The sequence below is a fragment of the Salvelinus sp. IW2-2015 genome, linkage group LG26 (assembly GCF_002910315.2).
Source record: "Salvelinus sp. IW2-2015 linkage group LG26, ASM291031v2, whole genome shotgun sequence".
NCBI classification, from domain to species: Eukaryota; Metazoa; Chordata; class Actinopteri; order Salmoniformes; family Salmonidae; genus Salvelinus; species Salvelinus sp. IW2-2015.
The window spans coordinates 36,290,629-36,317,713 of NC_036866.1; the positions used below are offsets into that span (position 1 = coordinate 36,290,629).

General features: G+C 41.0%; 1 protein-coding gene across 1 annotated transcript; it reads left to right on the forward strand.

Annotated features, from left to right (window-relative positions):
- Positions 1 to 26,626, forward strand: parp12a (poly (ADP-ribose) polymerase family, member 12a). Its single transcript, XM_023970942.3, has 12 exons — positions 1 to 384; positions 1,264 to 1,399; positions 19,802 to 20,066; positions 20,142 to 20,279; positions 20,374 to 20,506; positions 22,692 to 22,860; positions 23,419 to 23,548; positions 23,718 to 23,814; positions 24,573 to 24,657; positions 24,768 to 24,898; positions 25,152 to 25,303; positions 25,408 to 26,626. The coding sequence occupies exons 1-12, from the start codon at positions 68 to 70 to the stop codon at positions 25,662 to 25,664; spliced, it is 2,010 nt and encodes a 669-aa protein (XP_023826710.1). The 5' UTR covers positions 1 to 67; the 3' UTR covers positions 25,665 to 26,626.
- The last annotated feature ends 459 nt before the right edge of the window (positions 26,627 to 27,085 follow it).

Sequence of the window (27,085 nt, forward strand, 5' to 3'; positions counted from 1 at the left end):
GTGTGACTGACGACCAATTGCAAATTGGGTGAGGTTCATAAAATATAATTTCTCCGACCGAAACACGATGTCGTCTGTCGTGTCTCAATATGTAACAAAAATTCTGTGTGGAAATCAAGGATGCTTGGACTTCAAGCAGCTTGACCAGATCGTTGGTCAAAAGTTCACTGTTGCAGATGAGGTCCTACTTGGAATACTTTGTGACAGAGGAAAATATGCCATCAGTAAAGGCGAAGGAAAGGCCTCGCGTCTCGCTATGAGCCAGAACAGTGTTATTGTTGCAAAGACTTCACTGCGAGTCTGTCAAAGCCCTCCTGGCGATTGTCTTCATTGCGAGAACTTACACCTGTGCAGATACTTTGTATGCGGTAACTGCAGGTTCGGGTAGGTGTCATGTTCTGTCAGACTATATAAACATGATTTGTTTTATCTCATAGTGGAACTACAGATGTTTCATATCATAGGTAAATATTCTGAGGTAAAATTAGTTTCATATTGGATATTCGGTTCTCTCCTCAATAGCAATTGAACAAGGCATGCTATGGCTATACAACTGGTATATTTTGAATCGGGTGAATGGAGAACAATCCGCTACTTTTATTTATAATAACAAAGATTGAATAGTTCTTAAACAAATCATGTCATGACTATGAAAATGATATCTGAATCAAGGGAAGATGGAGAACAATCCATGTATTTTTTTAAAAAGTAAATTGAAATCCAGAAAAATCTTCAATAGCTCTTAGATTTCAATCTTCTATAGCTCTTAAACAAAGCGTGCAGTGACTATGAAAATTATGTATTCTGAATCAAGGGAGATGGAGGCCCCCCGCCCAAAAAAGGTATGGATTTTTCTCCATCTTCCCATGATCCAGAATATATAATTTTCATAGTCACGGCACGATTTGTTTAAGAGCTATTGACAGAGAGAACTGAATATCCAATATTTAGTAATGTTGATAATTCGGGTGTAGAATCTGCTATTGTTACACTTTGACCACAAACACACCTGTTGAAACTGGCCCTGTGACTCATTCATTTGATATCTCATGCAATGAGTATTGGATATCATAAGCTTTGATTGGACTAGTTAGTGAATAGATATAGTAGCTAACAACAACATATTTTTGCTGAGGAGCCAACAGCATTGTTGACCTGACTAATGCTTGAAAGTTAGTCATGTGACTCTTTTGTTGTCTTGGTTTAAGTTGCTCATCTTTTGTCAATGTACTTACATTGTTTGCATTTCTCTTTAAACTCTAGGAACAAGTGCAAAAATGCCCACAGTCTAGATTCCACACACAACACAGCTCTTATAAGGAGTGTGGGTCACCATGATCTGGGGGAGGCAGAGCTGTTTCCACTACTGCTGCAGAACGACCCCTACCTGATGCCTGAGGTGGGTGGCTCCCAAAATTACCTCTACCAATTAGTGGATCTAAACAGATTGGATAGGTTACTGGGAAGGTTAGCAATAAGGTAATACTGTAAGGTCACCTCCTTACTCTGTAATAGCTGGAATTTCTGCCATACTGTTTATTAAAACTTCTTAAGTATAGGGGGCAGTATTTTCGTTTTTGGCTAAAAAACGTACCCATTTGAAACTGCCTATTTCTCAGCCCCTGAAACTAGAATATGCATATAATTGTCAGATTAGGATAGAAAACACTCTAAAGTTTCCAAAACGGTCAAAATATTGTCTGTGAGTTTAACAGAACTGATATTGCAGGCGAAAACCTGAGGAAAATCCAATCAGGAAGTGCCTCTTTTTTTGAAACCTCTCTGTTCTTATGCATGCCTATCATCAATTTAAAGGGATATCAACCAGATTCCTTTTTCTATGGCTTCCCTAAGGTGTCAACAGTCTTTAGACATAGTTTCAGGCTTTTATTGAGCGAGAACGATCACATTGCGTAAGTGGATAGGTGGGGGCTCTCAGAGTGAGTTTTGCGCAACAGAGAAAGGCGGCCATTGTTTCTCCCGGTCCTATTGAAAAACCAACACTCCCGGTTGATATATTATCGAATATATATTTGAAAAACAACCTGAGGATTGATTATAAAAAAAACGTTTGACATGTTTCTGTGGACATTATGGATATTATTTGGAATTTTCGTCTGCGTTGTCGTCACCTCTCTTTCCTGTGGATTTCTGAGGATAACGCGCCAAACGAACGGAGGTATTTGGATATAAAAATTATATTTATGGAACAAAAGGAACATTTGTTATCTAACTGGGAGTCTCGTGAGTGAAAACATCCGAAGATCATCAAAGGTAAACGATTCATTTGATTGCTTTTCTGATTTTTGTGACCAAGTTACCTGATGCTAAGTGTACTTAATGTTTTGTCGAGCGATCGATAAACCTACACAAACGCTTGTATTGCTTTCGCTGTAAAGCATAATTTCAAAATCTGAGACGACAGGTGGATTAACAAAAGGCTAAGCTGTGTTTTGCAATATTGCACTTGTGATTTCATGAATATGAATACTTTTTAGTAATATTATTTGACTGTGGTGCTATGCTATTCAGCGTTGCTGATGACAATTATCCCGATACCGGGATGGGTAGATCAGAAAGGTTAAAGGTCAACTGGCCCTTAGGCCATTTAAAACCAGAGAAGTTGATTCTATGTGGCATCGATATGAGTAAAACATTAATTATAGTGTCAAAATTCTGAGTTCATCGCGTGGGTATGGACTAGTCACGTGCCCACTTTTACCAATGATGCCCCCAGCTGCCATGTGGACATTTTGTTGTCAAGTCTGCATATGAGTGCAATGCACGCACATTTCGCTCTGCAAATAGGAGTGAAAATGGGCTTCCATAAAGCTGATGCCAACTTCCATGCATTTCAACAATATTGCCAGATGGCCAGGAATGGATTACAAATGACAGTCATTTCTGATGCCTATCAACTGTCAAACCACTGATGTTGGTGAGTATATTAGCTAAGTAAATCGCTGTTATTAGCTAGTATCTACTTTTGGTTATACATTATTTGATCATGCTAGCGAGCCAGCTTAGCTATGATACCACAGATGAAATGGGAATGATACTGTAGCTAGCTAAATACACCAAGCTAACGTGTAATGTGATGTAGCATGTCACAGGAAGATGTGCATAGCTCATGCTAGCTAGCTATCTTGTTAACAACACCTAACTGTAGGCCATTGGCATTCAGGGTCAATACAGGGCCAATACAGGGCAGGCACTTGGAGGCTAGCTAATCATAGGATGTAGCCAGCTTGCTTTCAATAATATTTCAACTTGAACTGGCTAGCTAACATTAACTAACGTTAGCTAGCTAGCCAACTCATTTCAACTCAGGCAAAGTTACAGTATGATAACTAACCTGAATTTGCTAGCATTCGGGTGCTTCGTCTGCTAACCGAAAACAACATGCCTGCTCTCATAAACGTTTATCATGTAAAAATAAATGACGGATGGTACTTGTCTACGACAAATATAGCTATGGCTCTGGCAGCAAATAGCAAAATGTATCAGCAAGCATCAATTCTGTAGTTGCAGGCCCTCTATTAGCATATACAGTACCTGTCAAAAGTTTGGACACACCTACTAATTCAAGAGTTTTTCTTTATTTTTACTATTTTCTACATTGTAGAATAACAGTGAAGACATCACAACTATGAAATAACACACATGGAATAATGTAGTAACCAAAAAATTGTAGCCACCCTTTGCCTTGATGACAGCTTTCCACACTCTTGGCATTCTCTCAACCAGCTTCACCTGGAATGCTTTTCCAACAGTCTTGAAGGAGTTCCCACATATGCTAGGCACTTGTTGGCTGCTTTTCCTTCACTCTGCGGTCCAACTCATTCTAAACCATCTCAATTGGGTTGAGATTGGGTGATTGTGGAGGCCATGTCATCTGAAGCAGAACTCCATCACTCTCCTTCTTGGTCAAATAGTCCTTACACAGCCTGGAGGTGTGTTGGGTCATAGTCCTGTTGAAAAACAAGTGATAGTCCCACTAAGCGCAAACCAGGTGGGATGGCCGTATTGCTGCAGAATGCTGTGGTAGCCATGCTGGTTAAGTGTGCCTTGAATTTAAATAAATCACAGACAGTGTCGCCAGCAAAGCACCATCACACCTCCTCCTCCATGTTTCCACGGTGGGAACCACACATGCAGAGATCATCCATTCACCTACTCTGCGTCACAAAGACACAGCGGTTGGAACCCAAAATCTCAAATTTGGACTCATCAGACCAAAGGACAGATTTCCACCGGTCTAATATCCATTGCTCGTGTTTCTTGGCCCAAGCAAGTCTCTTCTTATTGGTGTCCTTTAGTAGTGGTTTCTTTGCAGCATTTCGACCACAAAGGCCTGATTCACGAAGTCTCCTCTGAACAGTTGATGGTGTGTCTGTTACTTGAACTCTGTGAAGCATTTATTTGGGCTGCAATCTGAGATGCAACTCTAATGAACTTATCCTCTGCAGCAGAGGTACCTCTGGGTCTTCTTTTCCTGTGGCGGTCCTCATGAGAGCCAGTTTCATCATAGCGCTTGATGGTTTTTGCGACTGCACTTGAAGAAACTTTTAAAGTTCTTGAAATTTCAGGGATTGACTGACCTTCATGTCATAAAGTAATGATGGACTGTCGTTTTTGTGCTTATTTTAGCTGTTCTTGCTATAATATGGACTTGGTCAATTACCAAATAGGGCTATCTTCTGTATACCGAACACTACCTTGTCACAACACAACTGATTGGCTCAAACGCGTTAAGAAGAAAAGACAAATATTTACTTTTAACAAGGCACACCTGTTAATTGAAATGCATTCCAGGTGATTACCTCATGATGCTGGTTGAGATAATGCCAAGAGGGTGCAAAGCTGTGAAGGCAAAGGGTGTAAATGTAAAAAATATATTGATGTTTAACACTTTTTTTTTGGTTACTACACAATTCCATATTTGTTATTTCATTGTTTTGATGTCTTCACTATTATTCTACAATGTAAAAAAAATAAAGAAAAACCCTGGAATGAGTAGGTGTGTCCAAACTTTGACTGGTACTGTACATTACTTCCAAACTAGATTTATTTTCTCACTATATGTTTGAGTGATGATATTTAATTCACAGGCCACATACAAAACCTGGTGGATTTGTTGTTCAGCAGCATCGTGGTCCGTCCTGGAATTCACCTAAACACCATTGATAATGTAATCAGTGCTGTGTGTCTTGTATGTTGTCCACTTCCACTGTGCCAATGGACTACTATTGGGCAATGCCCCCCCCCCCACCAAAGAAATTCCGCACTAAGCAAATTTCAGGTCTGCTGAGCACAAACTTGACTGTTGTGCGCGTTTACTGTGAACACTGAGGCGGTATCCTCTTTTTAAGTTACAGTTTTAACATTGGCCAAGTAGTCTACTGTGGCAATTTGATCATAATGTAGACCTACCAGAGTGGCCTACCTGTCACGTTCCTGACCTTATTTTTCCTTTGTTTAACTTTGTTTAGTTGATCAGGACGTGAGCTGGGTGGGTAGTCTATGTTTTGTGTTTCTATGTTGGGGTTAATGTGTTGCCTGATATGGTTCTCAATTAGAGGCAGGTGTTTGACGTTTCCTCTGATTGAGAACCATATTAAGGTAGGGTGTTCTCACTGTTTTTTTGTGGGTGGTTGTCTCCTGTGTCTGTATGTTCGTACCACACGGGACTGTATCGTTTGTTTGTAGTCTATACCTGTTCGTGCGTTCTTCGTTATATGTAAGTTCTSAAMTCCAGGTCTGTCTACATCGTTTATTTGTTTTGTATTTCTCTAGTGTTATTCGTGTTTCGTCYTTTTCATTTAATAAATTATGTCTACCTTCAACGCTGCGCTTTGGTCCAATCCCTACTCCTCCTCTTCAGACGAAGAGGAGGAGAACGACCGTTACACTACCATCAGAAACAATGGAGAAAATGCATCCCGTAACATTTTAACATGGAAATAGCTGTTCTATCATTCAGCCTACAGTAGCAACCAATGTGTGGTATTCAATGTAGAGACCTTTGGGAAAAAAACATGCAGGCTTGACATTAACCTGCTTATCCACTTGTCTTTCAGACAAGGACATGACTGAAAATGTTGTTTGATGCAAGAAACCACTTTTAAAATAAAGATCATTATTATTCCGATACCATTATTGCAGAGAATCAGAGAAATTATGCTACGTTCTGCATGTTGGCTACTAAGCATTCAAAAAGTCTCAAAATTCAACACTGCCCATTTTAAGACATAAAAAAAGCTCTTTACCTGACTGGCTTTTCAAAGATGGCTAGAAATGCACACATTTTGTGCTCTTGTAGGAAGCAATCACCCCCATTATTGACTAGAAATTAGCTATAACTGGGCTAATAACTCACCTACTATTTTAGAATATGAAAAAATGTGCACTTGGCTACATGCAGCTCTCGCTTTCGTCTCAAAACAAGCGCATCTACTCACCACCGCTCATGCTGTAGCCTAAACACAGTCCAGTTTAAAGTGAATGGCACAGATCCATATATGGGTGGGGCTAAAGCTTAAGAGGGTGTGAACGTTGCTGAATGGGTGAGAAAGAAGAGCTCTCCAGTAGGTGTAACAAAACATTCATTCAAAGGCCATTTTCTCAAAAGTGAGGTTACAAGTTTATCAACTTTCAAAGACAAAATTATTTTCCCATTGTTCCTCAACTGTAGTGTGTGTGATCCAATGTAAAAAAAATAAAATAAAACACAATTTCAAATTTTGACAGAATTGAGCCGGTCGGTCACATATGTTAGCATATCATGCCTACATTTGCTAATCTTGCCAATATTTTTATTTTTTAAGTAGTTGGACTATATCAGTGGGTTTTGTGTTGAATGAGACATCTGATTCAATGAATGATGTAGTTTTTTTGTTTAAAATTTAATTTTATGGCTTTACTATTATTCATTATATAATTGTACATTATTTCATAGTACAGTTTTTTTGTCTTTTTGTTCAGTGTAGTCACATGATTTCTCAATTTACAGTACACGCTCTCCGTAGCCGATGTTAGCAAGACTTTTAAACAGGTCAACATTCACAAGGCCGCAGGGCCAGACGGATTACTAGGACGTGTACTCGGAGCATGCGCAGACCAACTGGCATGTCTTCACTGATATTTTCAACCTCTCCCTGATCGAGTCTGTAATACCTGCATGTTTCAAGCAGACCACCATAGTCCATGTGCCCAAGAAAGCAAAGGTAACCAACCAAAATGAGTACCGCCGCATAGCACTCACGTCAGTAGCCATGAAGTGCTTTGAAAGGCTGGTCATGGCTCACATCAACACCATTATCCCAGGAACCCTAGACCCACTCCAATTTGTATACCACCCCAACAGGTACACAGATGATGCAATCCCAATCACACTCCCTTTCTCAGCTGGACAAAAGGAACACCTATCTGAGAATGCTGTTCATTGACTACAGCTCAACGTTCAACACCATAGTGCCCACAAAGCTCATCACTAAACTAAGGACCCTGAGAATAAACACCTCCCTCTGCCACTGTATCCTGGACTTCCTGACGGGCCGCCCCCAGGTGGTAAGGTGAGGTAACAACACATCCACCACGCTGATCCTCAACACGAGGGCCCCTCAGGGGTGCATGCTTAATCCCCTCCTGTACTCCCTGTTCACCCACAACTGTGTGGCCAAGCACGACTCCAACATCAAGTTTGCTGACGACACAACGGTGGTAGGCCTGATCACCGACAACGATGAGACAGCCTATAGGGAGGAGATCAGAGACCTGACAGTGTGGTGCCAGAACAACAACCTCTCCCTCAACATGAGCAAGACAAAGGAGATGATCGTGGACTACAGGAAAAAGAGGTCCTAGCACACCCCCATTCACATCGACGGGGGTGTAGTGGAGCGAGTAGAGAGTTTCAAGTTCCTTGGTGTCCACATCACCAACAAACTATCATGGTCCAAACACAACAAGGCAGTTGTGAAGAGGGCACGACAATGCCTTTTCCCCCTCAGGAAACTGAAAAGATTTGACATGGTTCCCCAGATCCTCAAAGTTCTACAGCTGCACCATCGAGAGCATCCTGACCGGTTGCATCACCGCCTGGTATGGCAACTGCTCGGCATCTGACCATAAGGCGCTACAGAGGGTAGTGCGTACAGCCCAGTACATCACTGGGGCCAAGCTTCCTGCCATCCAGGACCTACATTTGTATACTAGGCAGTGTCAGAGGAAGGCCCAAAAAATTGTCAGACTCCAGTCACCCAAGTCCAAGACTGTTCTCTCTGCTACTGCACGGCAAGCGATACCAGAGCGCCAAGTCTAGGTCCAAAAGGCTCCTTAAAACTTCTTATGGCTGCAATCCCGGTAACGGGATCGATATGACAACAGCCAGTGAAAGTGCAGGGCGCCAAATTCAAACAGAAATCTCATAATTAAAATTCCTCAAACATACATGTGTTTTATACCATTTTAAAGGTAATCTTGTTAATCCCACCAAGTGTCCGATTTCAAATAGGCTTTTCAGTAAAAGCACCACAAACGATTTATGTTAAGTCACCACCAACTCAAAGAAAAATTCAGCCATTTTCCAGCCAAAGAGAGGAGTCACAAATGGCACAAATAGAGATTTTACATTTTTAGTCATTTAGCAGACGCTCTTATCCAGAGCGACTTACAGTAGAGTGCATACATTTTATTACATTTTTACATACTGAGACAAGGATATCCCTACCGGCCAAACCCTCCCTACCGGCCAAACCCTCCCTAACCCGGACGACGCTATGCCAATTGTGCGTCGCCCCACGGATCTCCCGGTTGCGGCCGGCTGCGACAGAGCCTGGGCGCGAACCCAGAGACTCTGGTGGCGCAGCTAGCACTGCGATGAGATAAAATGAATCACTAACCTTTTGATGATCTTCATCAGATGACACTCATAGGACTTCATATTACACAATACATATATGTCTTGTTCGATTAAGTTCATATTTATATCCAAAAACCTCCGTTTACATTGGCGCCATGTTCAGAAATGCCTCCAAAATATCCGGAGAAATTGCAGAGAGCCACGTCAAATAACATAAATACTCATCATAAACTTTGATGAAAGATGCATGTTTTCCATAGAATTAAAGATACACTTGTTCTTAATGCAACCGCTGTGTCAGATTTCAAAAAAGGTTTACGGCAAAACACAATATTCAATCATCTGAAAACAGCGTTCAGCCACAAAAGCAAGCCATACAGTTACCCGCCCAAATTGTGCAGTCAACAAAACTCATAAAAAGCATTATAAATCTTCACTTACCTTTGCTGATCTTCGTCGGAATGCACTCCCAGGACTCCCACTTCCACAAGAAATGTAATTTTTTTTCGGTAATGTCCATCATCTATGTCCATAATAGCTATTTTTGTCGCGTGTTTGGTAAACAAATCCAACGTCAGGAAAGCGCGTTCACTAAAACCTGACGAAATGTCCAAAAGTTCCGTAACAGTCCGTAGAAACATGTCAAACGATGTATTGAATCAATCTTTAGAATGTTTTTAACATAAATCTTGAATAACGTTCCAACCGGAGAATTACATTGACTTCAGATGAGCGATGGATCGGAGCTCCCTCTTATGTGAACGCGCATGGTGAAAAAATGGTCACCTCATGGCAGTGGTGACTCATTCCTGTCTCCTTCGGCCCCCCTTCACAGTAGAGTCATCAGACAAAGTTCTATTGACTGTTGACATCTAGTGGAAGCCGTAGGAAGTGAAAACTCATCCATATCTCGCTGTAATTTCAATGGGAGCTTGGTTGAAAAGCTACCAGCCTCAGAAAAAAATCCAAACAGGAAGTGGAACTTCTCAGGTTTTTGCCTGCCATATGAGTTCTGTTATACTCACAGACATAATTCAAACAGTTTTAGAAACTTCAGAGTGTTTTCTATCCAATACTAATAATAATATGCATATATTAGCAACTATGACTGAGTAGCAGGCCATTTACTCTGGGCACCTCTGTGCACCTTTCATCCAAGCTACTCAATACTGCCCCTGCAGCCATAAGAAGTTAACAGCTTCTACCCCCAAGCCATAAGACTGCTGAACAATTAATCAAATGGCCACCTGGACTATTACATTGATACCCTCCCCCTTTTTGTTTTCTACACTGCTGCTACTTGCTGTTTTATCTACACATAGTCATGTTACCCCTACCTACATGTACAAATTACCTTGACCAACCTGTACCCTGTACATTGACTCGTACCAGTACTTCCTGTATATAGCCTCATTGTTATTTTATTTAAACTTTTTTTAAATTATTATAGTTTTTTTACTTAAAATATTTACTGAATAAATGTAACTCTATTTTCTTAACTGCATTGTTGGTTAAGGGCTTGTAAGTAAGCATTTCACGGCAAGTTCTACAACTGTTGTATTCGGCGCATGTGACAAATAAAATGTTGATTTTATTTCTACTAGGGCAAACCACCTCAGTGCTAACAGTATAACTCCGGGTTCATGATTACAGCATACAATAGCTGTAGACTTGACAGAGGCATTCAGGGGGGTAAGAGGGACAAAAATTAGGTTACTTACATTATGACTGCCAACGCCCCAGGACAATGTACATTTGCAGCAGCATTACGACCACTCAGCAACACAATGGTAGGGATTATCTGAGCAGGGTTTGGGCCACTGATAAGTCATTGTCTCAACGCAGCCTTGACTATGTACATAGGGCAGAAGTCTCTAAGGTGCAGGGTAGAGTACTGGGTGGTAGCCGGCTAATAACAGTGACTAAGTTCAGGGAAGGCTATATACATTTTGTTGGAAAGGTGGCATCCTATGACAGTGCCATGTTGAAAGTCACTGAGCTCTTCAGTAAGGCCATTCTACTGCCAATGTTAGTCTGTGAAAATTGCATGGATGTGTGCTCGATTTTTATACACCTTTCAGCAATGGGTGTGGCTGAAATAATTGCCAAATCCACTCATTTGAAGGGGTGTCCACATACACTATAAAAGTGTTTTTTTTAATCTAGTGATCATGAGAAGTTGTGATCTCGACATAACGAGGGCATTCTTTTTTTTATTGTGTCGTGGAAATATTCAGTCAGTAATATTTCTCAAATACTGGAGCCTGTGAGTTCAAATATACTTTATTACAAAGTAACAAATGCCAAGCTGATCATAAAGCAACTGATCTTTACAGTCTCAGCACTCTCTTTTTATACAGTTTTACCCTTACATAACATAGTCACTCCACTTTATGGAAATGATTAATAGCCTTTAGCTTTGGCCACCCTTTTTGGCTTGCTTAGTTTCCATTCTCTTATTGGCTCAGACATTAGGGCATAGATTATAATGGTAGTGTGACCGTTGCAATGACACAAAAATAAACAGACATGAACACTCCTACTGCAAGTGTATGTCTAATGGTGCCATTAACTGATTAACCAATGTTCCTGTCTAAAGGCCTTCATAAGACCAAGCCTGACCCAAAATGACTAGGCCTTTGTTGATCCAGTTTTGCACAATCACATGGATTCTGCTTACATTCTGTTTACACATGTCTAATGGTTAACCCTATATTAATTATACTTACTACTTCTAAGAAAACAGCATAGGTACTGGAAAATTCTCAAGGTCCTGGAAAATTCCCACATATCCCCCCTCTGGGACTTTCAAAGTACCACACCTTAAAATGTTCCAATATAAGTGAGAAGGGGAGACCTTCCGTAATGCTATGGAGGCAATCTACCTCAATTTCACCTTAATAACCTTTGCTCAACTTTCTCATTCTAACCGGGGAGTCAGGATCAAACATCTCCTTTCACATATAACTAAAAAGGAGTAAAAGATCCATTGTCAAGCCAAGTGTCCTTTAACATACTGTGTATAAGCATGTGCATGCATGTCTTTGCCTTGCCTGAGGTTCTCTAAGTTATGTAGAATATAAGAAGAATAAAAACAATAAACTAAACATCATAAACCCTAATGTCATTCTCAATATGACACCTCAACATATTATTTTCCTCCTTCGCAGACACCTCTCTAACAACTATTTTTGATATAAGTGCAAAACCTGTTAGAAGATTAAGGGCATGGTCCGTGGACTCTTGTAACTGGGAAAACCCTATGTCACACATGTCTAGGCGAACAGATATTCAGAAGGTCTAACATCATTTATCATCCAGCAACTGTTACATTGAGTACATGGTTATATTCTGTTATACTATGTGTATATCCCAAAATAAGGGTCAGTCACGCCTTTGACACACAGCACAGAAAATTGGGTCAGCATGATGAAAATGTCCAAGTTTCACATCATCTAGTTTACACCATTTACACAAACCTCAAACGTCGCAGGTTCAAGTACTATTAAGTTTTCAATCGTCCATTCTATGTTTTTGGGCCGTATACTGAGCCTACTTATACCAGCCATTTATTTTGTTGCTTTTCTCAATTTGGGGTCAATGTTTGTTTCTGGGGTAGTTTCTTCATTGTGGCTACCCCAGTGGGTAACAGATGTCCAGATTTTCTGCGGCAACCCACTTTCTTGTGGTTTTGCCATTGTCTTAGTTGGTGTGCTAGTGGGAGGTGATTTTTACCATTTCTTTTAGGTTTGCCGCTGTTGCTGTCAAGGCCAATCTACCGTTCTTCATCTGTCCTGGTTTCCACTGTCTGTAAGGAAGACCATGTGAGGGCAGAGAAGTCGATTGTAGGGAAGTCTCCTTCCCATTCTCCTGTCGTTGTTTCTCCTTCCCGTTGGACAGCGCCTCCGTCAAGGGTATCTGCCAGAGTAGGTATTTCATCAGGAGCAACGTGCATGTCACTCCTCCCCATCCCTGGACTCTCTGGATATTCAGGAGAGGGTGTCTGTTGGCTATTGGGAGTTGCACCTTGGTCCTCTTCTCCTTCTGTTTCCTTCAGGCTCCTGCCTGGTGTATCAGTATCCTCTCCTTCCTCATGGCTCGATGGTCGCTCGCCGATCCCCTCCGGAACTCTGGTCCAGTGGTTTAGATGGTACCACGTAGTGCTTCCTGTCACGACTGTTGGTGTTGCTAGGACCACCTTGTAAGGACCCTCTCGCCTTGGCACATTCCACTTCCTCCGGAACACTCGGATGTAGACCTGAGTCCCCTGGGATCATCGGACAGGGAACCTCTGGTCCTGGTACAGGTTTTCGCCTTTTTTCTCTGAGGTTTTCACACTGACATTCCTAAGAGAGTGATAGCAGAAGACTTGCTAAGCAATGAGAAACACAAAACATAACAGTATTAACAATGTGATAAGCTATGCATAATTATATGTGCATGAAAACCAAAGTCTGAGACCATGACAATTCCCACTCTCTCTTCACCTGACCCTATTCCTTCAGGATACTTTTCTGCTGGATTCCACAAAAATGAAAGCCTTAAAAAGCCTCCTCGTGCTTTCGCCCAGTCTTCCCCTTTCCGGCCCCAGGCTCCGAGAGGTGTTCCCAAGCCATGACATTATCACTTTGTTCCCCATCTCCTTCATTGCCACCTGATAGGTACATCACCTGATAGGCAAGTGTGTATCCCTAATACATCCTCTTGAGATAACGCAGCACTGTATATGCTTTCACATCGATGCCTTCAAAATGTTGTTTAGAGTACAATTACCCCAAAACATCTATCCTCTTTCTTATGATGCGTTAACCAATAAAACAGCTAACCCAACCCAACTATGATGTTTAAGGTAGCTCCCAGACCCAACACATCTGCATGTCTACAGTGGAGTCTCTCTCTCTCTTTAGCTCCACTTCCTCTGTCATGGTGTCTTCATGATGCTGGACCTCACTTCCCGTGAGAACTATGCACCCACCAAGGAGAGACGATAACAATCTTTACCGCTGCAGGTGCTGTAAGGATTACTGTGTGTGGACCAGACCCTTGATAATGACCAGACCCATTATCTCTCTGTCCACGCTCACACAACACGCGCTCTCAAGACTCCTGCCACCCACAACCCGGTCTATGGCTCGGACTCAGATAGAAGTGTTTAAAGTCACTGTCGCATTGCACGCCTTTCTTCAGCCGTTTAGGGAGGATTTTGAGGTTCACACACATTGTTTGTGGTCAAATTATTTTGACTATACATAAAGACACGATCTGACGTCACGTTCCATGATAACCTTAAAAAAAGCATAGTCGAAATTCATTTCTGTTTCAGGAAATCCAGACAAGCATTGACTATATAAGAAATTATTACATTAATCTTTTCTTATTAGCGTTATCTCTACTACACATGTCAAAGAGCATAACATACTGTTAGTGCTAAAACCATTTTCAAAATTAGTTTATACTCCCTTATTCTACTGGCGACCTCTCTGAAGAGTTACCAGATAATGAAGTTAGCACCCTAACCCCTCCGGAAATCCCACACTCCATAAATCCAAATCTGGTGAAATCTGTATTGGGAAAAAAATTCTATCATCAATGCATATATCACAATCCATTTGGAGTAACTGTCATCCCTTATTAACATATATTTTCCCTTCTATATGCAGACAGAACAAAGTACATTTGTATATTTACCCAAAGACCAGGACCCCAGGGAACTGGTCATTTTTCCTTCGAACACGTGATTCAAAAACAACATGTTAAATCAAAAGTAAACAGATTCGAATAACTAATCAACTTAGAATTACAACTCTTTGTAACTCCCTAAGGAAATAATAGTGTCTCATAAAGTAATGGTACAATTTGAATAGAGACTGGTGTTTTTCTCATTCATCTTCTAGTTAAATGCCACCTGTTTTGATGATAATTTCTAGTGAGATTGATCAGGCCTTACCAGAAAGTCAGGATACAGGGCATCATGACACCATTAAATATTTCCTCTCCCTTTTCTTTCCCTGTCCTTCAGAACCCCTTCCAAAAATGTCCATCCTTCTGCATGCCCAATTTAAAACGGAACTGAAAAGAACCCATCCAAAAGAAATCCCACAATATCAACACCACTAACGCATATTCATAACCGGGAAATGGTGTGTGCGTACTGGTGAACCGTTGGTCAAAAACACACATGAACCGGCCTTACTTATCTGGACCTCTGTTTATGGCCTAATCCAGATACTTTTATACTTAACTACCAAATATCACTAACTGCTCTCCCCAATACCACAGTCTCCGGGGACATTTCAACGAGAGATAATGAAACACCCCTCTTCTGAAAAGAAAGTGTACGTTTCGTTAGCGTTCACGATGCTACATTTTAATCAGCAAGCCAGAAGTATTACTTATAAACCAAACATGATAGTTGTAAATCCACTGTCCTTACTCCAATCATGAAATGAAATGTTTGTTTCAATCCACCAACGTTTTTATGTATCTTTTATTTAGCATGTACTATTCTCCATAACCACCACACCACAATGTTCATGAAGTAAACATTTTTTTTTTTTAAGTTCATATAATCTTTCATAACAGTTAAACTCTTCTGGGTTCCTTCCTGCACCTTGCTCAGTCTCCCCTTTCCTTTACATTTACATTTTTTTACATTTTAGTCATTTAGCAGACGCTCTTATCCAGAGCGACTTACAGTAGAGTGCATACATTTTATAAAATTTTTACATACTGAGACAAGGATATCCCTACCGGCCAAGAGCAGATGCTCTTATCCAGAGCGACTTACAGTTGAGTGCATACATTTTATAACTTTTTTTATTTTATTTATTTTTTTACATACTGAGACAAGGATATCCCTACCGGCCAAACCCTCCCTACCGGCCAAACCCTCCCTAACCCGGACGACGCTATGCCAATTGTGCGTCGCCCCACGGATCTCCCGGTTGCGGCCGGCTGCGACAGAGCCTGGGCGCGAACCCAGCCCAGCCTGGGCGCGAACCCAGAGACTCTGGTGGCGCAGCTAGCACTGCGATGCAGTGCCCTAAGACCACTGCCCACCCGGGAGATCGGGGTACCCAGCAGTAAGTTGCTACCGGGAGAGGCACGACATAGGCTTCAGTAGGACAGAAGTGCTAGCGTTGTCCTGTACATAAAGAGGGGACACAGACACATATCATTATTGGCTGATGTCACTGTTGTCATGAAGTGCGTTACAAAAACCCAGCCCAGACCCAAATAGAGCAAGCTGTATGCTAGACCAGACCAAGCTGTACATCTGGTGTTCTATCTGGAAAGACTTTTTTCTCTGATTGTCAGGCATCAGGATGTTGTTGAGGCTCCCAGAGGATCCACAATAGTCATGTCTCTCTCTGGTGGTAATCGGAAATTCCCTCTCCTCCTCTTTTATTGAGATAGCCTCCTCTTCCTCTTTTACTACAAAATGTTCTTCCTCTTCTTTCCAGGTCATTTTCTTTTACCTGAGAGGGCACAGAGGGAGTCTCCTTATCATCTTCCACCTCTATTTCTCTCTTTATTTCCACCACTCCCGATATGGTGGAGATTTGTAAACCATTCCACCTCTTTCCTGTCTGACTTTCATTGTCCTTTCTTCAACAATTCCTCTAGCTTTATTTATACTTTTCACATTCCTGTCTAGCTTTTTTATACTTTTCAAACAATCCTCTCGCTTTATTTATACTTTTCAACAACCTCTAGCTTATATTTATACTTTTCAACAAATCTCTAGCTTTATTTATAACTTTTCAACATTCTCTAGCTTTATTTATACTTTTCAACAATCCTCTAGCTTTATTTATCTTTTCACAATCTCTAGCTTTATTTAACTTTTCAACATTCCTCTAGCTTTATTTATACTTTTCAACAATCCCTCTAGCTTTATTTTATACTTTTCAACATTCCTCTAGCTTTATTTATACTTTTCAACATTCCTCTAGCTTTATTTATACTTTTCAACATCCTCTAGCTTTATTTTATACTTTTCAACATTCCTAGCTTTATTTATACTTTTCAACAATCCTCTAGCTTTATTTAAACTTTTTCAACAATCTAGCTTTATTTATACTTTTCAACATTCCTCTAGCTTTATTTATACTTTTCAACAATTCCTCTAGCTTTATTTATACTTTTCAACATCCTCTAGCTTTAATTTATACTTTTCAACATTCCTCTAGCTTTATTTATCTTTTTCAAACATTCCTCTAGCTTTATTTATACTTTTCAACAATCCTCTAGCTTTATTTATACTTTTCAACAATCCTCTAGCTTTATTTATACTTTTCAACAATCCTCCTTCTGCTTTGAACATTTTTAGCACCTCGTTTTCTCTTCCTCTTTTATTTTTCCTTTTCTTTCCTGTGTCACTTGTTTTATGTTTTTTTTATTAGAGTTTCCATTTCCTCACATACTAAGACATCACATTTCCCCCCTCTGGCCATTTAGTACCCATTGTTTTGACATTTCTATTAGTTCTTCCTTGCATAGGGGATGCCTAGCGCCCAGAATTTCTACTGCCGTTACTCATTTTCCCAGCCTCTATTTTTGGTCTTCCTACCGTCAGTCTCTTTTATTCCTTTTTCTGTGTTAGGTCTGCTAGTTATTAGTATTTTCTTTAATATTAGTCTGACAGTTTTTTTTTTATTGCTGCTTTTTCATTTGTTATCTGTTCTAACGCTACTGATATTCTTGTTTCTGGGTTTATTTTCTATTTATTCCTTTAGCTTCCTGTGATATTCATATTTATTCTTTGCTCCCTAGTTTCGTTTTAATGTGCTATTCACTTTATTAAAGCCACTCTCTTTCTTTTGTTCTTAGATTTCTCCGTACTGGTCCAGAGCTAAATCTTCCTAACGGTCTGTTAATTAAGCCCTGGGTGGCTTGACCACACCCTATTCCCTCCTATTGATATCCGTGTTATTTTTCTGTCTCTGATTATTGCACTCGGTCTATTGGTTATTACACCTGTTTCTAGGTTTTTATAATCGTTCTTTCTTTCCTAGTGTATGCTTACTTCAAATGTTATTCATTCTATGTTCCTCTGTACTGTATAGTCTTCTACCTTGCAGCTCAGTATGCAATTTTTAATGGCCTTACCCGGCAATCGCTGATATTGTTTTGACATTTATCTACTATTTTATTTAAAATGTTCATATTTTTTATTTCTCCTGACTTGTTCAAACTTCAACTATTTAAATTACTTCAACAGTCTCTCTCATACCATTTACATTCCCCTCTCTCAGTGCAGAACCAGATGCGTCCACTCCGCCAGGTCACACTCAAGTTACTGTTCAGGAGAAGCACGCAACTCTTCCCCCGCCAAGGACAGAAAGCTTTCACACTCACTTTCACAAGCGACCTGCAAATTCATCCCTTTTTTTCTGATTCACTTCCTCGATACAGAAAAGCGGTATTATACAGGGTTTTTTGCCTACCCGAGCAAACTTTATATTTTATTTAACTAGGCAAGTCAGTTAAGAACAAATTCGTATTTTCAATGACAGTCTAGGAACAGTGGGTTAACTGCCTTGTTCAGGGGCAGAATGACAGATTTTTACCTTGTCGGCTCAGGGATTCGATCTTGCAACCTTTCGGTTACTAGTCCAACGCTCTAACCACTAGGCTACCTGCCAATACACTTGATACACTTCCTCAGCACAATAGGCGGTAACCATAGGATTTTTTCCTGTCTGAGCAGTCCTCTGTCGACTATAGAGTGGTAACCTCAGGTCTTTTTGCCTGTCTGAGCATTCCTCTATCGACTATAGAGTGGTAACCTCAGGTCTTTTTGCCTGTCTGAGCAGTCCTCTGTCGACTATAGAGTGGTAACCTCAGGTCTTTTTGCCTGTCTGAGCAGTCCTCTGTCGACTATAGAGTGGTAACCTCAGGTCTTTTTGCCTGTCTGAGCAGTCCTCTGTCGACTTAAGAGTGGTAACCTCAGGTCTTTTTGCCTGTCTGAGCAGTCCTCGTCGACTATAGAGTGGTAACCTCAGGTCTTTTTTCCTGTCTGAGCAGTCCTCTGTCGACTATAGAGTGGTAACCTCAGGTCTTTTTGCCTGTCTGAGCATTCCTCTATCAATAAATATTATAATACTATCGAGCGGTAACCACAAGTCTTCTATTTCATTTCATTCGACCATACAGATGGACAGTTGCCACTCAAGCGTCGTCCGGGTTAGGGAGGGTTTGGCCGGCAGGGATATCCTTGTCTCATCGCGCACTAGCGACTCCTGTGGCGGGCCGAGCGCAGTGCACGCTGACCTGGTCGCCAGGTGTACGGTGTTCCCTCCGACACATTGGTGCGGCTGGCTTCCGGGTTGGATGTGCATTGTGTCAAGAAGCTGTGCGGCTTGMTTGGGTTGTGTTTCGGAGGACGCATGGCTCTCGACCTTCGCCTCTCRCGAGTCCGTACGGGAGTTGCAGCGATGAGACAAGACTGTAACTACTACCAATTGGATACCACGAAATTGGGGTGAAAAAAATTTGTATATTCAACCTCATGGAACATGCAGATACATGTGTAAACTATAGGCTGATCTGCTTCTACTTATGTATTCTCTGTAAATATTTCAATGAAGTGTTTTGCATCGTACTGGATGCCTAATTGTTTCCTATCTTGGATTACCTGCCATTTTAAGGGTATACCTTCCATTGTCCTCATTTCACCTGTCGTATTGTTACACATATCAATCTTATTTAAGGTCAGGACATGTACCAATCGGTTGACTGGGTGACTGGCTTTTGCAAGTTTCACATTCACAGTTAGTCCTGTTTTTCGACTTCAATAGATATGCGTGCATTCATGTAGGCCTACTTGTATGAGGGAAAACGAGTATGCCTTGCCAAATGCCTTGCCAAATGTTAATTGCATGTAGTCTACAGTAGTATCTGGATGTTTTACCATCTCCTTTCAACTCTTTCCAGATCTGCTCACATTACAACAAGGGCGTTGGTGAGCATGGCTCCTGCAAGTTTAAAACCAGTTGCACCAGCCTCCACCTCTGCCTGCACTTCCTCCAGGGAGACTGTAAGTTTGGTGCTGGATGTAAGAGGGCCCACACATTTGATGCCACCACCTTGAAGATCCTAAATGGCAGAGGATTCAGCCAAGAGAACATCAGGATCCTCGACAAGATCTACAATAACAAATTCATCATCATCGGTCAGGGTCACGAAGAAAAGCCATCTGGTACGGAAATGACAAGGTAGAATCCATGGAAATATCATTGTAATATAATGTAGTAACTGTTTGTCCTGTGTCTAGTTGTAGTACCCTCCCCTGCTCCAGCCATAGAGCCAGTTGGGAAAGAGCGTTCTCGTAAGCCTTCGTCCCGCTCCATCAGTGAGACCGACAGGAATGAAATCTGCCTCTTCTTCATCCGCAGGCACTGCAGCTTCAAAGGTAACATGAACTAAACCTACTTTATCAACATTTTAGGTTACAGTACTGTGTTTGAAGTGTTTACATGTGTTTCTGTGTCTGTGTGTTCTGTCAGAGAAGTGTGTCCGTATCCACTACCACCTGCCTTACAAATGGCAGATCTTAGAGAGAGATGGAGTGACTTGGAGAGACCTGCCCAATGTGGAGGAGATTGAAAAGGCCTACTGTATCCCAGGAAAAGATACAAGGTACAGTTGTCATCATATCAGATTTATTTTTATTTTTTATTTTTTGAAATACATTAAGTCCTATTTAATGTACTACACTCGACTAGTGACACACTCAATATGGAAGTGGTCTGATGAAGCGGATGCTAAGATACAGGAATGTTTCGCTAGCACAGATTGGAATATGTTCCGGGATTCATCCGATGGCATTGAGGGGTTTACCACGTCAGTCACCGGCTTCATTAATAAGTGCATCGACGATGTCATCCCCACAGTGACCATACCTACATATACCAACCAGAAGCCATGGATTAAGGGAAACATCCTTACTGAGCTAAAGGCTAGAGCTGCCGCTTTCTTGGAGTGGGACACTAATCCAGATGCTTATAAGAAATCCCGCTACACCCTCAGACGAACCATCAAACAAGCAGTGTCAATACAAGACTAAGATATAATCCTACTACACCGTTTCTGACACTCGTCGGATGTGGTAGGGCTTGTAAACTATCACGGATTACAAAGGGAAACCCAACCCAGTGACGCAAGCCTACCAGACAAGCGAAATGCTTTCTATGCTTGCTTTGAGGCTAGCAACATTGAACCATGCATGAGAGCACCAGCTGTTCCGGACAACTGTGTGATCATGTTCTCTGTAGCCAATGTAAGACCGTTAAACAGGTTAACATTCACAGACGGATTACCAAGACACGTACTTGGAGCATACACTGACCAGCTGGCATGTGTCTTCACTGATATTTTCAACCTCTCCCTGAACCTTGTCAGCTCGGGGGATRCAATCTTGCAACCTTACAGTTAACTAGTCCAACGCTATAACCACCTGCCACTCGTTGCACTCCACAAGGAACTGCCTGTTACGCGAATGCGGTCAGCCAAGGTTAGTTGCTAGCTAGCATTAAACTTATCTTATAAAAAACAATCAATCAATCAATCATAATCACTAGTTAACTACACATGGTTGATGATATTACTAGTTTATCTAGGGTGTCCTGCGTTGCATATAATCTGACTGAGCATACAAGCATACAAGTATCTGACTGAGCGGTGGTAGGCAGCAGCAGGCTCGTAAGCATTCATTCAAACAGCACTTTCGTGCATTTTGCCAGCAGCTCTTCGTTGTGCGTCAAGCATTGCACTGTTTATGACTTCAAGCCTATCAACTCCCGAGTTGAGGCTGGTGTAACCGATGTGAAATGGCTAGCTAGTTAGCGGGGTGCGCGCTAATAGCGTTTCAAACATCACTTGCTCTGAGACTTGGAGTGGTTGTTCCCCTTGCTCTGCATGGGTAACGTTGCTTCGAGGGTGGCTGTTGTCGATGTGTTCCTGGTTCGAGCCCAGGTAGGAGCGAGGAGAGGGATCGAAGCTATACTGTTACACTGGCAATACTAAAGTGCCTATAAGAACATCCAATTGTCAAAGGTTAATGAAATACAAATGGTATAGAGGGAAATAGTCCTATAATTCCTATAATAACTACAACCTAAAACTTCTTACCTGGGAATATTGAAGACTCATGTTAAAAGGAACAACAAGCTTTCATATGCTCTCATGTTCTGAGCAAGGAACTTAAACGTTAGCCTTCTTACATGGCACATATTGCACTTTTACTTTCTTCTACAACAGTTTGTTTTTGCATTATTTAAACCAAATTGAACATGTTTCATTATTTATTTGAGGCTAAATTGATTTTATTGATGTATTATATTAAGTTAAAATAAGTGTTCATTCAGTATTGTTGTAATTGTCATTATTACAAATAAATAAAAAAAAATAGTCAGATTACTCGGGATCGGCTTTTCTGGTCCTCCAATAATCGGTATCGGCATTGAAAAATCATAATCGGTCAACCTCTAACTCCAACACACACACTACATATGCTCACACACACAAAACATACATACACACACACATGCATATTGACACCACACAGACACTTACACACACACACACACTTTCGCACTTTTTAACTCTTCACATACGCTGCTGCAACTAGTCACTTTACCCCTACCTACATGTACATATTACCTTTTTGTCTTATTTTTTATCTCTGCATTGTTGGGAAAGGGCTCGTCAGTAAGTCTTTCCCGTTTTAAAGTCTACACCTGTTGTGTAGACTTTCGCATGTGACAAAATGTTATTTTATTTGACTGTTCGATATAGTACAGCATTCTCTCTGTGTTGCCCCTAGTGGAGGTATCCAGCCAGTGAACTTCCTCACCATGACATGTGGAAGCTCTCCAGTGCGTCGTCTGTCCACTGTGTCGTCCGTCACCAAACCTCCTCACTTCATCCTTACCACAGAATGGCTGTGGTACTGGTCGGGTGAGCTGGGACAGTGGATAGAGTATGGCCAGGAGGTCGGTCCAATTAATACTTCTAATTCCTGTCCTTCAGAGAACAACACAAACAATTGTACTAACATGTTGTTACGTGGTACTGTAGTAACTGCATTACAACTGGTGGCAGGTAGCCCAGTGGTTAGAGAAGCGGCGTGTGAATCCCAGCTCAGACGGGAAAATCTGGTGCGGAATGAGCCTGCAACCGGAGGGTTGTTAGTATTAACCTAGATACCATCACCTGCCGTTGTGCCGTTGCAAGGCACTTCACCACCTATAATTGCTCCATTGGCGCTGTGCTGCGGCTGACCTATTTTGCTTCCAGCCCTTCGGGGGTGATGGGGGGGTGATGTGTGTGTCTCTGGGGGTTGGGTTGTGCATAAAGTCAAGTTTCAGTTCTCTGTTAAGTTAATGGACAATGAAGTACATCTTATACTTGCATAGTAATGGAGTTGAGCAATGCTGTTACTATAGTAACCAGTGTTACTACACAGGAATATGTGCAAGTTGTACTGTTTTAATGTGTTAGGGAATGTTTTCATTGTGGGTTTATCTAAGCCTTGTTCGTGTTCTATGTAGATGTATGATGATAGTAAGGAGAAAGTGGCCTCTGTCACCTCCAAGACCCTGGAGAATGTATACCAAGCTGACTCGGACAGCGAGATTCCATTTGGATCTGGCCATAACCAGTACATTCTCTATTTCAAAGGTACTGTAAACAGTTTGGGACAACTATGTAGCCTTTCAGCAGCTATTTGCCATTGTTACGAAATATAATTTGTTTTCAATAACTTACCTGGTTAAATGTTCGTCAGCAAACAACCCCGTAAACTGTGTTTTGTCATACTAGATGCATTTTGATAAATTCTCTATTTCAGAGATGTATCAGCAGAATGTTAGATTCAAAACCAAAAGAGAGGTTCGTAGGAGACCCTGCTTTCTCTCTGGACTGGATGTGGAGGCCAAGCTTAAGAGGTACAATATGCCTATTGTGACTGTCCTTCATGACTACTGTAGGCCTATGTAATGTTAATGTCCTCCCACACCTTAACTCATGTTCCTCATCTGGGCCTGGTATAGCTCTTCGTTTAGAGCGAAATCCTTCATTGAGATTAGTATTTCATGTTTTCCTTCAAAACATCAGGATATTTACTGACCGTAATACTACTAAAGATTGTACAAGTGTGAGGGGATTTCTGTTGTCTGAAGAGAGAGCCTTGAACTGTACATCTTGTCTCATAAAATCATGAGTTCCTGTAGGTGCTGGGTACAGGTATTTCGGGGAGACGGTCATGACTCCCTCCTCAGACATTTTGGCAGAACCCCCAGAATATGTTCTATAAGTTAAGATAGGAGACGGTGCCAGACACATGCAGGAACCATGCCTATGTAGCTTGTCTGTGTAAGCAGTATATAAGAGAACTAACGGGACTGCCCCGGTAGAGCTCACTTCAGACCTGTACTTTATGCATCTAAGTTTGACTGTGACCTCTCCAGCTTGCTGTTAATAAAGAATGATTCATTTAAGATTGACTACAGGTGTCCATGGTGGTAATTTCCACGACATAAGTTTACTAGTTTGTTATCTAAAATGTTATCCCTTTCAAAAGGGGCAGTGATTTTGAAATGGAAATGTTGTAGTTTGTAGAGGAAGCCCTGTTGGATATATTTCTGAATCCATCAAAACAGAAAGCTTCCCTTTTGAATTTCCTGTGTTTCTGTCTCCATGGTAGTGGATCTCCAGAGAGCACAAGCTCTTCTACTGTGTCTGTCCCTCCACACTGGGACAAGGGAGCCCTGCCTGACTTCACATACAAGGTACTCCCAGTCATAATATGATGATACGGTTAAACACACACACACACACACACACACACACACACACACACACACACACACACTCCAAATGATTCAACTGTTTTCTTCAGCTGGTTCCACTTGTAGGCCTGATGACAGAGTACCAAATGGTGCAGAGTCTGTTCAAACGTACCATGTCCACCAGCACCATCCACAAAATCAACAGGATCCAGAACCCCTCACTCTGGAGGGTCTTCCAGTGGTATGTACACTACACTATGTTAGTGTAGTAGTGAGACAGTTGTAGGTTAGTTGTAGCTGTCTCAGTATGACGCACTGAGGCCATCTTTATAAGACCTGAAATTCTACCACCCCTTGTGGTTTAGTTGTTTTAGTTTTTCTGTGGTTTAGTGGTAAAGACGGTAACATTGGAGTGCAGAGGGAATATTTAGGTTTTAAACTGTCCACTTATAGTAGTGCCTCATGGATGTGTTGGTTGGTGTGTTTGTGGCCAGGCAGAAGGAACAGATGAAGGTGAAGAATGGAGGGAAACTTGTGGATGAGAGACACTTGTTCCACGGCACAAAACTGTCTATCGTAGATGCCATCTGTGAACAGAACTTTGACTGGAGGGTCTGTGGCATCCATGGATCAAATTATGGCAAAGGTGAATGTTTATACAGCTATATCAATGACTAATATCCACTGCTTCTGAGAAACTTTTTGTGCATGTTATTGTTTTACTCTAACGTGTTTACGATTATTTTCCAGGAAGCTATTTTGCCAAAGATGCCTTGTACTCTAATAGATTCTCCAAGTCTTCGGTCTCTGGCAAGAAGATCATGTTTGTGGCTCTGGTGCTGGTCGGGGAGTTCACTAAGGGAAACAAGGACTACCTTCGCCCCCCTCAGAAAGGCACCAGCAAGGGGCACTACGACAGCTGTGTCGACTCCGAAAGCAACCCAGGCATTTTTGTTGTGTTTGAGAAACAGCAGATTTACCCAGAATTCATCATTGAGTACTCCTAGAATCCACGGTAGTGCGTAGCTTCATGTTTTTCTGAAAACAAGTAATTGTGTGGTCATCAAGTATTTTTTTAGACACGTTGCAAAACGCATCCATTATTGTGGTGGGAGAAAATTATTTGAAAATCATTCTTCAGAATATAAAAACGGTTTAGGGGTTTCTCTTTTACTGGGTTCAAAACTGCTGTTTTGGTGACTTATACCAAGGTCATAGGATTTAGTGCCAATGAATGTGTAATGTTACGGGATTTTTGTGTTTAATTACTAAAATATGTATACATTTGACTTAACATTCAACATTTATGAGTTATAATTCTATGTGTTCCTTGTTAGAAAGAATGGGTTTATCTTCAGACAGGCTAGAATGATGTCTCTACCCAGGGAGGGGAAAGACCTTGAGTTGGTTGTAGATAGTTGAACAGGTGGCAGACAGTAATGAGAACTCGAACTGTATTGCCATTGTATCCGAGAGGAGGTTGGACATTAAAACCTATGACATCATCTTTATTATATAACCTGATGTAAAATGTATTATGATCAGTACTCTCGAGAATAAACGCTATAAATTGATTGATTTTAAGACTGGTTTTCTGTCCATTTGGCTGATAATTATCTTACAAATTCTTATTTATGGGCAGAATGTTTTAATTGAATTGGTTAATAAACAGGAATCGAAATTCCTTTAACAGTAAAGGCCCTATGTAACCAGATGTGTACGATGATTGTTATTATGACGACTTGTTGTTTTTCTACAATATGTGGTGTACCTTACACAAAACATTACTCAACTACTTTAGCTAAAATTTGACAAAAAGTAATTTCTTCAAAGTTTTAAATATGTCTTGTCAGTAAAAAAAAGAGGCTTTTTTTAATCACATGGCATAACTGTAGCATACTGTTAACTTGATATGTATTTTTCCAAAGTTATACAGTGTGCACATACTGGAATAAAACTTTATTCATGATGTGTCCCATTTCAACATTTATTTCACCATTGCATGTACTCTTCCATAGCATGTCATTTTCCCTTTCAATCAAAAAAAAGATTTTCTGAAATTATACTGGTTACACATATTCTTTCCCTGATTTTTTGTTGTTGATCACATCTCATATGCAACATAAAATAGCAGCGCAACACTCCAAATCAACAGAAGTTACACCATCCCATGAGTAAGAAAGGTATACAGTCGAGCTTAAATCATACACAGTGACATGCAAGCTTTTCAACTGAAGAGGCCATGAAAAATGGTAGGTGCAGATATTAACATAATGGAAACGGTAGGTTATACAAGATTTCAAAAATTCACATTTTGGGGATGTGTTGGAGATATTTTGCCTGATACATCATGGAAATGGTAGGATGCAGGATATAGTTAAAACATCATGGAAATGGTAGGTGCAGATATTAACTCAATCATGGAAAC